This window comes from Scleropages formosus, chromosome 16, assembly GCF_900964775.1.
Source record: "Scleropages formosus chromosome 16, fSclFor1.1, whole genome shotgun sequence".
NCBI classification, from domain to species: domain Eukaryota; kingdom Metazoa; phylum Chordata; class Actinopteri; order Osteoglossiformes; family Osteoglossidae; genus Scleropages; species Scleropages formosus.
This window is the reverse complement of record NC_041821.1, coordinates 5,663,298-5,678,328: the sequence shown is the minus strand read 5'-3', so window position 1 is coordinate 5,678,328 and position 15,031 is coordinate 5,663,298. Positions and strand designations below refer to the sequence as shown.

General features: G+C 49.4%; 1 protein-coding gene across 6 annotated transcripts in view; it reads left to right on the top strand.

The window, feature by feature from the left end:
* Positions 1–15,031, top strand: part of bnc2 (basonuclin zinc finger protein 2) — a 142,116-nt gene that overhangs the window by 88,454 nt on the left and 38,631 nt on the right. For all 6 annotated transcript variants that reach the window (XM_029259060.1, XM_029259058.1, XM_029259055.1 and 3 more), the window contains 2 exons: positions 6,605–6,707; positions 9,495–9,730. In XM_029259060.1, coding sequence (XP_029114893.1) covers positions 6,605–6,707; positions 9,495–9,730 — 339 coding nt within the window. The remainder of the gene's footprint in view (positions 1–6,604; positions 6,708–9,494; positions 9,731–15,031) is intronic.

Sequence of the window (15,031 nt, the reverse complement as noted above, 5' to 3'; positions counted from 1 at the left end):
CTAATACGGACAAAATGGCTAAAATCTGTGTGGGAATAGGCTCCGATGCGTGTGGCTGGTAATTGGAAAAACTTTTTCCAAGGGGAGGACCAGTTATGTTCTTAGTTTAAGGCTCAGTCCAGCTTGTTATGAGCTTTTTGTTTTAGTGGACCTATGAAACATGTTTTGAAGGAGAAGAAAGAAGTACAATTAAAGAGCTGTAAAAACCACTGATTGGCAGGTGAGCCAAGTGGCCCTTCTCCTACTAATTTAATGAAAGCCCTGCAAGTTCTGCAGAATCACTTCTTTTGTGGTTTTTGCCAGTTTGAAGTATCGTAAAATACTCGGCAAACTCGCCAGATTGAGGACTGGACCAGAGCGCAAAATTTTTTTGTTTTTTTTTGCAAGCACATTCTTTTTTTTTTTTTTTTGCAAAAAAAGGCTTGCTGCATTCGTGTCCTTCGGTCCAGCATACACCCATCCGCAAATAACTTTGGTTCCACGGAGCAGCCGTTTCGACCCGGTGTGATTTGCAAGGAGCAGCAGAAGAGACGGGGTCGGCACCACACTTCTTATCTTCCGCTAAATTAATCTTGCATGTAAGAATACGGCCGGGGCTGCCTGCTAATGACATTTGTAAAAAATCTGGTCCCTCCCGATCCCCCCCCCCAGGCCAAGGTGAGGACTAACAAAGTAACGGTGTCTGTCCACCATCTGCGTTCGGAATGCGTGAACCCAGACAAAAGGGTTGGCAAAGTCTTCTCTCTGTCTGAGCTCCAGCGCCTCCAGATAGCTATAAAACACCTGGACAAAATCAGCAGGTGACGGCAGGCAAAGGGAAAAGATCAGTCACAGCCCTCGACTGTAACCCTCCCCCCCCCACACACACACACCCCCGCAGCGAAGCACCCCCCCCACAGGCCCCCTGCAGCACTTTGAACATTGCCTGTTCCTGGGACACGGGGCGCCGACACCGGGCACGGTTTTCGATTCCAGGACTCGGACGCTTTGAGGAGAGCCGAGAGACGGTCATCCTGTCGTCAAACAGAAGGACGGCACTTTTCTTTTCCTTGTCAAAAATGCGTCTCTGCTCCTTCTTGTTTGTTTATCCTCTGATTTTGTTACTCCCTGCTGTTGTGGTAGTTGTTATTTATGAAGTGCTCACCCCAACGTGGATAAACAGTGTTTTATCTCAATACACCATCCTTTCAAATATTTTAGCTGAGTACACAGTTCCACTCGGTGCTTCCCAAGACTCGCGATTGGATTCTTTCCTCCGTGGGACATTTCTTTCTATTGGCAAGACCTTCTGTCTGTCACCGGGAGCACAGCAAAGCGCTTTATTCATGTGTTTTAAGCGGTAGTGTTTGACTTCTATTGCCACAGACGAAAACACGAGCCGTCCCGGTTCGAAGGAAGGAGCGCGTCTTTAAAAATAATCGCTGCACCAGGGGTTGTGTCCTCGAAACGCATTTCGTACCAAACGTGTGAAGTTGAATGAGTGACCTGAAAAAATAGCCTTTTATTTACATGTTTCCCTCATTATGGAGCTGTAAATAATTGTAAAATTGCATTTTTGTATCCTGAAAAAATGTCGTCGTATACAAAGACACTGTCATTGCACAATGTCTCTGTATGCAAAAAAGGCCTGTGTACATTTATAGTTTTGTTACTCCTGGGCAGCGGGGGGTGCGGTGGCGCGGTGGCGCGGTGGCGCAGTGGGTTTGGCCAGGTCCCGCTCCCTGCCCCCTCTGGGGTTCGAGTCCTGCTTGGGGTGCCTTGTGATGGACTGGCGTCCCGTCCTGTGTGTGCTGGCTTAGGCTCCGGTTCACCACAACCCCACTCGGGACAAGCAGCTTCAAACTCTGCGTGGGCACTCCTGGGCAGTGAGTTTTTCCCCTTCTTCTGCCTTGGCATCATCATGGCCACATGATCGGTATCATCTGTGCTGCACGTGTCCTTGGTGACTCGGGAAGGACTGATAAGAGTCTGGTGTCTTCAGCCCTACAGCCTGGCTTTTCCCTTTTTTATAGCTTTGCTGTATCTCTAAGTTCAGTGTGTTTCCCTTTGGGTTGTGAGCTGCTACAGCTGGACGTGAAACTTGAGCAAGCTTTGCATCCTGGGGGGAGAGTCAAAAAAAAAAAAAAAAAAAAAAACCTTGCGATATCAAAACATATGAAATTCACTGTTGTTTTCACCATTCCATAATTCAGTATTTTTTGTTCTCTGTTTATCTTACCTGCCGTTCGAAATTCCTGACGAGCTGGGCATAACAAAAGTTCTGTGTGGGAAAAAATAGAAAAGGGTTTTTACTTGTTAGCTGTTAGAGATTGATTGAGGAAATTAGCTGCAACCAGAAAGGAAAGCAAGAAAATATAAAATGGAAACAGTAGTAATGTGTTCCATCGTGAGGAGGGTGTGTGGGCGCTCTTGGAAAACCTCTGTCTGCTGCTCGGTACACATGTCCTTCTGCTGAACAACAGGAACTTTCAGTGTTATGAGCTATAATTGGTCAATTTTATCTCCAGATTACATTTTCACGCAATAAGTATGATTCCCCCTTTCCATACGCGTGTGTGCGCTTGTGACAAGTCTTACGTGAATTGCTTGACTACACACACACTTTTTGAACCGCTTGTCCCATACAGGGTCGCAGGGAACCGGAGCCTAACCCGGCAACAGAGGGCGTAAGGCCGGAGGGGGAGGGGACACACCCAGGACGGGACGCCAGTCCGTCGCAAGGCACCCCAAGTGGGACTTGAACCCCAGACCCACCAAAGAGCAGGACCCGGTCCAACCCACTGCACCACCGCGCCCCCCTGCTTGATTACACTTCATTGCTTAATTTTCCTGTGACTGTAGAAGAAGCATTCTGTTGATTTGGTGCGTGTGTGTGTGTGTGTGTGTGTGTGTGCGCGCGCGCGGCTTCTGCCGTTTCGCTGTGGACCTCTGTAACACTGCCTGTTGACATTTGAATTAACTGTTTACATACGTGGATAAAAGTGTGACTCTGGCCCTTGAAGATAAGATGCAAAGCCCAATTCCTAATTTTTTCCCCCCCCCCATATAAATGGTTCCACCTAAATCTTCTTCAGCTAATGTAAAAGATAGAAGGGGCAAAGCCTCAGTGTCACCTTCGAGAAAAGGTAGTTAACCTCGAGGACCGCGGTACGTATAGAAGCGTGCGGTTTCCGAGCCACAAAACTCGTTCTGGACGCTCCTTCTGCTGAAGAAGTAGATGTTAAGAATAATGGACCGGAGCGATGCGTGGTGTCTCCTGGGAGTCTGCAGCTGGACGGCTCAGACCAGCACAGGGACGCTCCGCAACTCCTGTGCTCCACTAACAAGCTTTTAGTTGAGGTTCCCTTCGGTGCGGTGCGGTGCGGTGGCCGCCCGACAGCGTTTGCGCAGCGGGGCAGGGTGGGGCCCCTCCGCCAACGACAACATCCTTCACGCACGCAGCCCCTGCTAAACCCGACCAGAAAGCAGAATGAAGAAGGAGGACCGCAAATGGCACGCGGTCATCGGGGCAGGAAGAGAGGGAGGACAGAGGGGCTTTGGTCTTCACCGCCGTCGCGTCTTTGTTTTAAAATCCTCGTGGCGCGCCCCCAGAAACGCACCCACGAACCCCGGACCCCACGGTCCCCTCCTCCAAGCCGTCCCTTTCTCCCCCGAGCCAGAGAGGAAACCCTGGCTAGACGCTGCAGTGACTAATGCGCTGTGTCTGGCAGGGCCGCCGATAAGAACACTCCTGCGCGGCGGTGACAAACGTGCGAAAGTGCCGAGGCGGGTGACTGGAGGAAAGGACGCGGGTGAGAGAGACCCCCCCGGAGCAGCTGGGAAGTGTCCTCCTTACTAAACGCCAGAGTTTCCCCCGTGTGGAAACACGGACGCATGCGCGCACAAACACTTTTATCTTACTTGCGCGTGGTTTCTCTCAGGGTGCGTTACTGTTCCTCGGAAGGCATTTGTCACAAGCTGACAGCTGAGGCCGCCGTGCTCAGCCGTGACCCAGAACGGCAGATTACCGTCATGTAACGCCCTTTACTGTGTGATCTCAGCACTGAGTGTTCTGTGCGCTGCTCTGACCTGCGTAATATGTGTGCGTTTAGCTTTTTGTCTAACGACTGCGTGTTCCAATACAAGGCATTGTGAGCGTCCGTATAGTCGCCGGAACGGTTTTGTCTCCGTCTCTCTTCCCGAGGACTGGACGAGTAACCTTCTACTCCCAAGTCCAGTTCCTTAACCACTGTGCCGCCTGCTGCCGCCTTAAAGAAGCTCAGTGTGACGACAGTGCAGCCTGTTTTTGAGGACTGATGACGGGGGGGTCCACGCTCCACTTGTTTTCACGTACACTCCGAAATACCTTATCAACAGTAAAGTGGGCTTGTAAACAGGGTAAAAGTGGAGGCAGAACCTGTCAGTGTCCCCCAGCTCCTGCGTCGGCTGCACCCTCACAGTGTTCGCTTCAGCCTGACCGTGAAAAACGTGTCACCGGAACAGAACCTCGCTTCGTGTGAGATTTTAATTCGCGGTGCCGGGTTTTGTCGGAGGTCGGCGCACGGCGATGTCGACGGGTTAAAGGGAGAGGGGGCTGTAAATAAACAGCTTTAATAGCCCCCACACACTGGACGGGAGGGGAGATAAACAGAGCGGCGCTGCAGAAAGGAAGCACCGTGTTTCATGACTCAGCGTTCACCAGGAGCCGTGCGGCCGCTCAGTCGATACTGTCACTCGTCACCGCTGTGCTTTGACACGAGCGCTCTTGGGGGTCTCATTTAGCAAGTGTCTCCGTCACCGGCGAGCTGCCGAAGAGCCCACGCTTATTTCCCTCGACTCTCCGCGCTAAAGTGCCCATTTCGTGCGTGTTCGATCACCGCCCTCAGTCTCAGTCCTCACGGACACCTTTCCTGGAGGTATTTGTTCCGGTGACACACGACACCACCTCGTCTCGCTAACCAGCTCACCTCTTGACCCCAGGAAGCGCCAATTAGTCACGTCACATTATGCAGGCAACGCACCCACAGCTATCCGAACGGCAAGACTTCTTCTCACGTAGCACTTCTGTAGGGCCCAATTTCATTAAAGAATTCCTGCTCCGTAGCCTCAGAAGATGCCTGCTGCAGTATTTCGTGACAGAACCAGAAAGCGGCTCCCAGGGAGCGAAAAGGTGTGGTCGCATCTCTGCAGGAAATCGGTTGCTGAGTTTGATTTTGCAGGACAAGGCTGAGCGTCTGGAGACACGGACAGCCTTCCTGGCCCCAGGTGACAGAAATGCAGCCTGACAAATATGTAACTTGAGCGCGAGGAAAGATGGGTGTAATGCGGGACCAGCGGAACGCAGCGCCGAAAAATGGAAAAATTGGATAGGTCATGTGGGGGATGCCGGGATCGCAGTGGCGTGAGCATCGTGGTGCGGTCCTTCGACTTCCGATTAGCATTAATCTGACAGTATTTGTGAAATGACAACTTTTTTGAGATAGTAGACTTTAACAGCAATTTTATAGTAACTAATGATGATTTCCTATATATATCTGTTTATAGAAAGGGAGGTGTGGTAGCGTGGTGGTGCAGTGGATTTGGCCTCTGTCTGGTCTCCGGTGGGTCTGGGGTTCGAGTCCTCCTTGGGGTGCCCTGCGATGGACTAGAATCCCATCCTGGGTGTGTCCCCTTCCCTCCAGCCTTGTACCCTGTGTTGCCAGGCTAGGCTCCGGTTTGCCGTGACCCTGCTCAGGACAAGCGGCTTCACTCAGTGCGTGTGAGATCTGTTCATATATGCTGTACAAGCTTTTTCGATGTACTGTACATACTTCATACTTGAAACAGGATAAACGTGGCTTTGTTGCTGTTTCTTACTGACCACTGGCATTATGGGACTTTAATCGTTCACACGGTTCAGTTAGGAACAAGGCTCTGTTGTGTGAAGGGCATGAACTCCGATTGTTAATCGTAAAACATCTTTTTGAATTCGTAGCACAAGCTCCCTTTCCGTCAGGGCAAATGTGGATTCCTGCAGATTTGAGCCCCGAGAGATTTCTGTAGTGCGGAAATATAAGGAACAGTGAACCAGTGCGGCCACTTCCATGGAAATGTACTTTCCTCTCCCGGTAGAGTTTATTCAGCCTGGAAGTGCTGATGATTAACGCAGCCATTTGTCAAACAATACACTCCGCTGGACTCGGTCACCCCCAGGTTGTCTGAACGTTTAACCCCTCACCGCTAAAAGCGCGGGGGTCACCCCAAGTTAAGTCCAGAAATTGTGTAATGTACCTTTTGTAAAAACTGCAAATTTTCAGTGGGGTGAAAAAGCCAGTCTGCTGCTAGCTGCACTCCCTCGGTGGTGATACGGCGCGGACTTGACACCACGAGACAACTCGGATCAAAAAGTTATACGTTTGACCACGAGGGGCGTTTTGTCCGTGACGGAGAATTGACTTCAGTTTACGGTCTGTTGTCCTTTCGCTTTTTACGACACACCGAGTCGCACGGAGCGAAGCGACTCGTCATTGATTTGTGCCGCATTCTTATTTGATCTCCGTGTTCTGCTTCCTGAGGGTTCCTTGCGAAACGGACGTCTGCGATTGGCCCCCTGACCTTGTGCCTCCCCTCTCTGCCCCGTCCCCAGGCCATCCGCTGCACCCTGGTTAACTGCACGTGCGAGTGTTTCCAGCCTGGCAAGATCAACCTGCGGACATGTGACCAGTGCAAGCACGGCTGGGTGGCCCACGGTAAGGTGTTGAAACCCGCACCCGTCACCGCCACCGCCACCATACTGCCCCCTCCCTTGAACCTGGGACATGTTCTTACCTAGAATCTCTTCCAACGTTTTCCAATCTCCTCGCGTCTTGTAACCAGCCGTTTTAGAATTGAATGCTGGAGTTTACATCACACACAAGTATCAGTGATGTCACTGGTTGGTGGGATATTAACAAAAACCTGACCTTTTTTTGGTGTTTTAGTGTTGGGTTGAACATGTCCAGGTGTCTTAAAAGCTGATGTTAGGAGTGTTCCTCAACGTTGTGTTTCTCCGTGCCTTTAAAAGGACAATTTTCTACAGATCGCTTCCCTAAATTTCCCAACACTCCATTAGACATGTCATCCAGATTCCGAGGGCCTCTCCAAGAACTGGTAGTTTTACAATGAGGAACTGCTACAGGATGTTGATCCAGCTCCTTGAAGTGGGTTGGCTTTGCTCTCTCAAAGGGTGTAGTTCAAGTGTAGAAGAGTGGCTAGATGCAGGATTGGAAGCGTATGACTCTGTGTGTGTGTGTGTGTGTGCGTGTGTGTGTGTGTGTGTGTGTGTGTGTGTGCTTTTCATGAATGACACAACTTAAAATACACCCTCTCGGCCCTTTTCCTGCTGCAGTTTTACCCTATCCTCTTACTACGATGGACCATGGATCGTTGTGTCAGGGCAAAGGCTTTGCAGGTCACCAGTGGGATGTGCGACACGTTGGCTGAACGTGACAAAGTTCTGTTGATGTTGGGTGTCCGGTCACGTGGCCCCCACCCTATGGACACCTCCATCCCTTCTCTTCCCTGCTCCAGTCCGTCATCCACCCCCAGGACCACCTCCGGCCTGTTTCTCTCGTCAAGCAACACCTTCAAACCCAAGCCTTGCCTTCTCTCTCACCAGATCACCTATAATCTAAGTGTTTCCTCCAATGCCACACACACCCACTCCCTCGCACCCACGTGGGCACTTTTGCATGTTTAGGAGCGCAACGCTCAAACTCACATGCTCGCCGCGTTCCTTCTAAAGGCCTCATCAATTTCGCACATTATTCCCGCTTTAATCTCCGCACTTATGGGATCAGCGTACCAGGTAAATGAGAGGGGTTTCCTTTGATAAGTGTCTCTGACGTTACACGACTTCTCGATAAATGATCCTCAATGGTTCTTATCATCAAAAGCCCACTCCTGACACGCTAATCTCCCCGAGCATCGCGGCCCCGGGACGTTCCGATCCGCTGCCGTTTTCTACCGCAGTAGAAGTAGTGGTGATTCCCATGTGGCTGCGCTTGCCCCGTTCTGCTCAGTGTCACTTGCTGGGGTTGAGTTAAAGAAAAATCTCCCGTGCAGTTTATCAATTATCGATGTATGGTGTATCCGTATATTTTATTTACCATGGAAGGGATTGTCGTCAATCAATGTCTCCTCCAAGCGCGAGACGGGAAGGCTACAGGAAGAAAGAGGAGAGATGAAAGAAAACACCTGTTTGGCCGGTCAGAGAGGGCCGACAGCGACCGTCACCAGGGCCCGCGGAGTATTTTTAATCTCCCTCAGAACTGTCAGGAATTTCTTATCCCCCCCCCCCCCCCCCCATTTCATTTCATCTGTACACTGGCAGCGACTCTGACAAGTTGTTCTTCATTTTTTATTATGTTCGCGTCTGGCAGAATCCGTAGTCGGGCAGAAACCTTGTCAGCGGAAAACCTGTCGTAGGATCAGAGGGAGACAAAAACAGGTGTCACGCAGACAGCCTAACTGCCGCAGAGAAGGAGAGAGAGAGATGGGGGGGGGGGGAGAAGAGGGGAGAGGGGGGCGACTGGGAGCGAGGGAGCGAGATTAGACTAAAGGCAGAAAAGGCAGACAATTACATTAATGCCAGTGCTTTTATCTCATAGATGTGTCATTATCTGCTGGTGCTGAGCATGCAGTTGCCTGGCAGAGAGAAGGCAGCAGGCGGGAGCAGAGCGTATTATTAGCTGGAGAGGTGGTGGGGAGGGGGGGTGGTCAGGGCTGCGGCGGGTTCGAAGACTGGAGGTATTCGGGAGGAGCGGGGCAGCATCTGGAAAGTGCAGTTTGGCGCTTCGGTATTTTCTCTCGTAAAGCACAGGATGAAAAATTGCAGGGGAAAACGCGTGGACACCCACACACGTGTCCACACACACTTGGGGAGGCAGCGTGTAGCGCAGTAGTTAGAGCTACTGCATTCAGTATCTAAAGGTTTCAGGTTTGGATCCCACCTCCTGCTGTAGTACCCTTGGGCAAGTACTTCCCCTAAATTGCTCTGGCGAAAATTACAGTGCTGTATAAATGAGTAGATAATTGTAGGTAGCTTAAGACCAAGTTGCTTTAAAGGAAAGCATGAGTAAATGTGTGTATGTTTTCTGTGATCACTGATCGGGCCTTACGTATGAAAATATTCCGGCGCAAAACTTTTGTTTGTGTTCCCTCTCCTGCGAAATTGACTCGATATGTTCCAATGTATGTCATGTAGTTATTTAAGTTTATTTATTGCATGAAACACAATCCAGGAACGCGACTACATCGGCTGAAATTAAATTATGACAAACGTAATCAAATAAAACAAAGTATTTATGACAACGCGAGAGGTTTAAAATGCTTACCCCAAGGTTAAATTACACTTCGGTACTGAGATGGTTTTTTTCAAACTACTTCTTCTGCCCTGAAAATTTGGTCATCCGGCCATACTTGTGTAAACTGGACGTCACGGTGTTGATGAGAAGTACGAAGAACGATGACTTAGTGTTCTCTGTGCCCCCCCGCAGCACTGGACAAGCTGAGCACGCAGCACTTGTACCACCCAACGCAGGTGGAGATCGTCCAGTCCAACGTGGTGTTTGACATCAGCAGCCTCATGCTCTACGGCACTCAGGCGGTTCCCGTTCGCCTCAAGATCCTGCTGGACCGCCTCTTCAGCGTGCTCAAGCAGGACGAGGTGCTGCACATTCTGCACGGCCTGGGCTGGACGCTGCGCGACTACGTGCGTGGCTACATCCTGCAGGTGAGGGGAGCATGCGTGGCACAGGCTCATGCAGGAATTCTGGTTTCTTGGCTTTCCGTAGGCCGCGCTTCTGGCAGTTCATCAAAACTCACTCACATGAGCCTCATATGCAGTCATACGCAGCAGTTAGAATGAGCGCACTGTCATATGTGTGTAGGACCGAAGCCCCCCCAACTTTAAATTCCCCCTTTCATATGCTGTCAGCAGTATGTCCACTGTGAAAAAGGGAAAAAATGTCACGCCAGCAGACTGTAAAACCACAATAGCATGCCCATCCCATCCCCTCCCCACTCTAAACCCCTTAATTGGAATCAGACACGTTGCCTAATCAAAGGTACAGCGGTTTGGTCTCGTAACAAACCATAGTGTTCCTGAATGGATTAGTTAAGAGCAACTTTACATGTGGTTGTGGTTACCCCCGTGTGTCCAAAGTCAATACGAGAGCGAGGTGGACGTGTTTTGTTTTGAGGCCATGAATAAGTGGAGCAATATGCCGACCCAGGAAGGTGGTTTGGAGGTCTACGCTATGGAACCGGCTTCTGTTAGCAAGACCCCTTTCTTCCCGTTTCAGATCCGAGAGCCATCGAACCCTTTGACGTTTCGCTATTCGTCTCCGCAGCTCGCTGCTGGTGAGCTGGCCTTGTTCAGTTCCACTAGAAAGGGGCACTGGCAGCACAAGTGCTGAAATCCCAAACCCTTAAATAGCAGCTTGCTACCAGGCGTTGTTCGCGCACCTCGCCGGTCATGTGTCTCGCTCGGCACTGTGACCGAGAGACCCGCATACACGTTTCGACAGCCCACGAAGCGCTCTGAGTCAGCTCACACAGCGAGAGACGTCAAAGAACAGAAATCCCACAATGCCCTATTAGTCTGTAAGTAGGTATGAAATTCAATCAGTTCAGCCCTCGGGCATCGGTTTTATCAGTGTTGCTTTTAACAACAGTCTATTAAATATTATATCTATTAAGGAACAGCATTTATAGGCATCAACAGGGCAGCAGGGAGGAACATTTTAGCACGTATTGACTGTATTAAAGTGGAGCGATTTTACAGCGTTGCGGAAAGAGGAAACAAAGGAAAAGTGAAGGAGACAAAGGGTTTATCAGATCGATGCTATATGCATTATATACAGGTATATATTTGTATGCAGATTTTGTGTGGTGCTGGTCAACCTCTGCCCTGTAGTGCAGGAGAAGGAGGAGGTTCAAGGTAAGGAGGAGGTACAGTGTGCGAAGGCAGGACCCACAGTGAAGAGCCCAGTCGATATACGCTCTGAGATGAGGTACGGCTAATCGCTCTAATTAATCCCCCTGACTCTGAAGATCATCTCGTCTTTTCTGTTAACTGAGTCTCCGTTTCCCTCGTCCCACATTTCCTTGTTTTCCTTGCCAGTAGTTTCCTCGCATCCCCCATCTACCCCTGAGTTTGTTCACGTTCAGAGGCAAAGTGTGGCGCGTAGCTCAGCGCTTCACCTGGACGCATCGTGCCACGAAGCCAAAGCCCTCTAAAGGTGTTGAGCCGGAATGCTAATCAGGGGAGGTCTTAAATAATTCAAAATGCAAAGGAAGAGGAGGGAAGGGAGACATAGAGAGATGTGGGCGAGTGAATGACTTGGATGAATCAGCTTGTCGGGTGCCGGACAAACCGGGCATGCGGGACATGGGGGCTGTCAAGTGTCTACCTACTTCATCACCACGGCTGAGATGTTTGCTCTTGTATCGTTGGCTGCCGTGACCTGTCTTTGAAATCTTTCCTTTCACTTTCTGACACATGGCAACATTTGAGCGTGCCTTATTTATTTATTATGGCTTTGGCATGGTGTTGAAATTCACTCTTGCTAGTTCATCTGTAAGTATCCAGTGAGTATGATGGTTTATCATATTCAAAATCCTTCTGCTCGATCAGAATACCAACTAAAGTGTTCTGGGTCAACAAAGCAGCAGCTCCCAGTACTGGTCTTTGGTGAACCTCTGGCTCCTCATTTTTGTTCAAGGTGAGCTCTTAAAATACAGTGTCTATGGTGAAATGTTTATTGAATAAATAACGTGATTTAAGCAGAGTCCATTAGTTCAGAACTAATTCTCAGTGAAAGCAGAATAAAAAGTTATGAATTACTGCTGAAATGAAAGGACTCATAAATTTAATCAAAACTAGAAGAATGTACTGCAGTGAGATTAGTGAACATCTTCGAACTTTTTTTAATTTTATGAAGCTTTTACTTTTTTATTTGTAATCTCCAGCAAATACAAATCATGGCGTGGCTTTGACTAGTGCTTTTAGTTTAAAACGATTTCAGTTGTGCCATTCAGTGAATCAGCAGCGCAATTAACGAATCGCAAGTTAAGCTTGGATAAAAACCGCCGTACAGGGGGCATCACCAGGCCCCGATGGTTTACAGAACTTCGGCCGTGCCGTTTTTCAGTTGTGAAGTTCTTCATGTTCCGAAAAGCCCTAATTAGTGGCAGCGAAGCGTAAGCCATTGTGACAGGGGCTCCAGTAGAATGCCTTGTCCACTGAAACTACACGAATTGGAGAAATCAATAGCACCTATGGCACCAGCTCGGGACATGGAGCCCACCTAATGGGCAATCGGACCAGCAGGGGATGACAAGGAGTATGACAAGGAAAGTGAATGACACTAGGAGGCTTGTTGGAAGTTGAATAATGAACGGGCTCTTGCTTCGTTTCCAAGCTGCCTGAGCGGAGCGGACTTAAGTGGGAACCGACTTGCCGGATCACTGAGAAATTCTCCTGAGCTGGAAACACCTCGTTGTAGTTGTGTAATGAAAGTCCACTAAACAACTTGCTTACAGTGACTGCTAATCGCTCTTCTCATTAGCCCCCTGTGGGCAGATCCTACAATTAGGAGCTCTCGTTGCCCCGTAAAATAGAGAGGGATGATTTTTAGATGCGCTTTTTAACACAGAATCCTACTGCTACCGACTGCCGCTGCTGGTGTTCTCTGGTCCGCCAAATATTTGACAATTTCTTACACCCCTGTTTAAAGCCATAACTTCTTAGTGACAGGGTTTCTTCCTTTTGCATCATTAACTCATTAAAAATCTGCATTGTTAATAACAGCATTAGCAATACTCTATTACATATCCTATTGGCCAAGGACAATTTTGATCACGTGACGGCCGTGTTGCGAAAGAAGAGTGACAATAATTGTGAGCTCCTTTGTCAGTTAGGAATCACCTTGTTCCATGGTTATTGGAGTCGGCACTGTGGAGTGCGGAGAGGCTCGTGACAGATGTGAGCGACAGGAAATTCTCGTCTTTAACGGCCAACACGAGAAAACAGCAGGAAAACGGTCGGCGTGTTGAGGGATGATACATTGTTGTTGCATTATTGTAGTAACCGTACAACTACGTGCATGCACAGCACGCACGCACGAGCGAGCATGCGTGGGCTCTGAGACACACACACACACACATGTCTGGATTGCCCTGCCCTGCTCTCCATCACCCCCCTTCAGGTCTCTATCCAGAGCAGGATTTTGGTGCAGACTTGCTGTCCCACTGCTCCGCGTCTCCCTAATAGCAGCTGAACGGTGCACTTTCTCAGCCACCAAGTGACAGACAGCGGTTCGTGCTTGAATAACCTGCAATTTGAATTCCATCGCTTGTGGCGCTACGTGTCACACTTGGCCGTCGGCTACGACGGTTAGCTTTTCGTTTGCGGCTAATTCGCTCTGCTCTCGACCCGTTCGCCACGCAGAACGGCTGTCGCTGTTAATAACGCGCCGACAGATCCCCGGCTGACTGGGGCCGTCACCTGCCGTCCACGAGCCGGGCCGTAGAGTCGCGCGCCTTGCCGTCGCTGCGGCCCCGCTGGTGGTGAGCGCTGCTCTACCGAGACCTCGACTCCCAGTGCCACCTAGACCCTAGTGGTGCGTCCATTCCGCCGAACCAGCGTCCGGCTCTCAGCTTTAATTTTTTGCTGCGTAACATAAGTCGTGACGGGCCCTAAACACACCTCAGGCACAATTTGACATTTACTTTGTAGTTTATTACAACATTAAGCTACGTAAACTGATAGAAATGAATAAATGCTGTAGAAACCAGTTTACACCACATTTTGTGGTTCCGTGAGATGTACGTTGCTTTGGAGAAAATCGTCTGCTAAGGGAATAAATGTAAATGTGAAAGTTTTCATTCACATTATGTAAATACCTTTAGAAGCCGTTCAGAAGAAATATTTTTAGTCAGATCCAGTCTTTGTGCCTTTTTGTAACTTTTTTCACATTATTTTTAACAAGTGCAAACAACTATGGCTGCAAACTATAAAAATGTGATATTATTATAATGCTGCTACTACCAGTACTACTAGTCTACTACTACTACTACTAATAATAATAATAATAATGATAATAATAATAGTGTGTAAGCTGTAAAAAGCGGTTAAGCCTGGCAGAATGACATAACACACCATGAACTTGTTATGAGCTGTTTTAATTAAAAATGCTTTATTGGCTTTCCTAGGCCATCGCTCCAGTTATTCTGCGCAGTAAAATGCTCCATTACTAAATTGCACCCAAACCCACAGGGTTGCTTTGGCCCTGTGGCTCTGCTGGAGCCTCACATTAAGGAAGCGCTTGGCTCTGGGGGTCCGTCACCTCTCCTCCCCGGCACAGGGACCCTGCCCCGCCCGCTCTGTCGTGCTGTTGCCGTGTTTAAGGTGGCGTGTTAGCCGACTGTTGTGTGGTGGACGTTGTAGAAGATCTCCATGTGTGCCCCCTTATCACTCATTATGGCCTTCAGTAACCTTCAGTAACCTGACATAGCGCTCCTCAGGAAAAGCCCCGCCCGTCAAGAGCCAAGCCTTCACTTGTCGTGAAGTGGTTGGCTGCCTTGTGAAGGCGGTGTGTGATGCTCCAAAGGTCATTGTTGTGTGATGAGCTGTTTTGATTGTAAGGGTACTTCACAGTAAGCAACAGGAGGAGGAAAACCTGATATTCCCTAAAAAGGTTTGGTTCCATGTTCAGAGTCATCATTTCTACTTTCGCCGTTGTGTGTTTGTGTGTCGTGTGCATAGTGACACGTACGTGTATGGTTTAATGATGAGGCGCGAGCTCCTGCTCGCTCGACTCGATCCGGCGAAGGTCCACACCTCTGATCCTGCTGTGGACGATGTGTCCTTCGGGCCTTCACCCCTCCGGTTTTGTTCTTCGTTCAGTCCATCGAGCACCATGTTTGTGCAGCTGTCCTCGGACCACCAGCAGGCCAGGCTGAGAGTTACTGAAGCCCGAGACCCAACAGCACAGCCTCATTGAGACAGCAGAACCTCAGAAGCTACCCC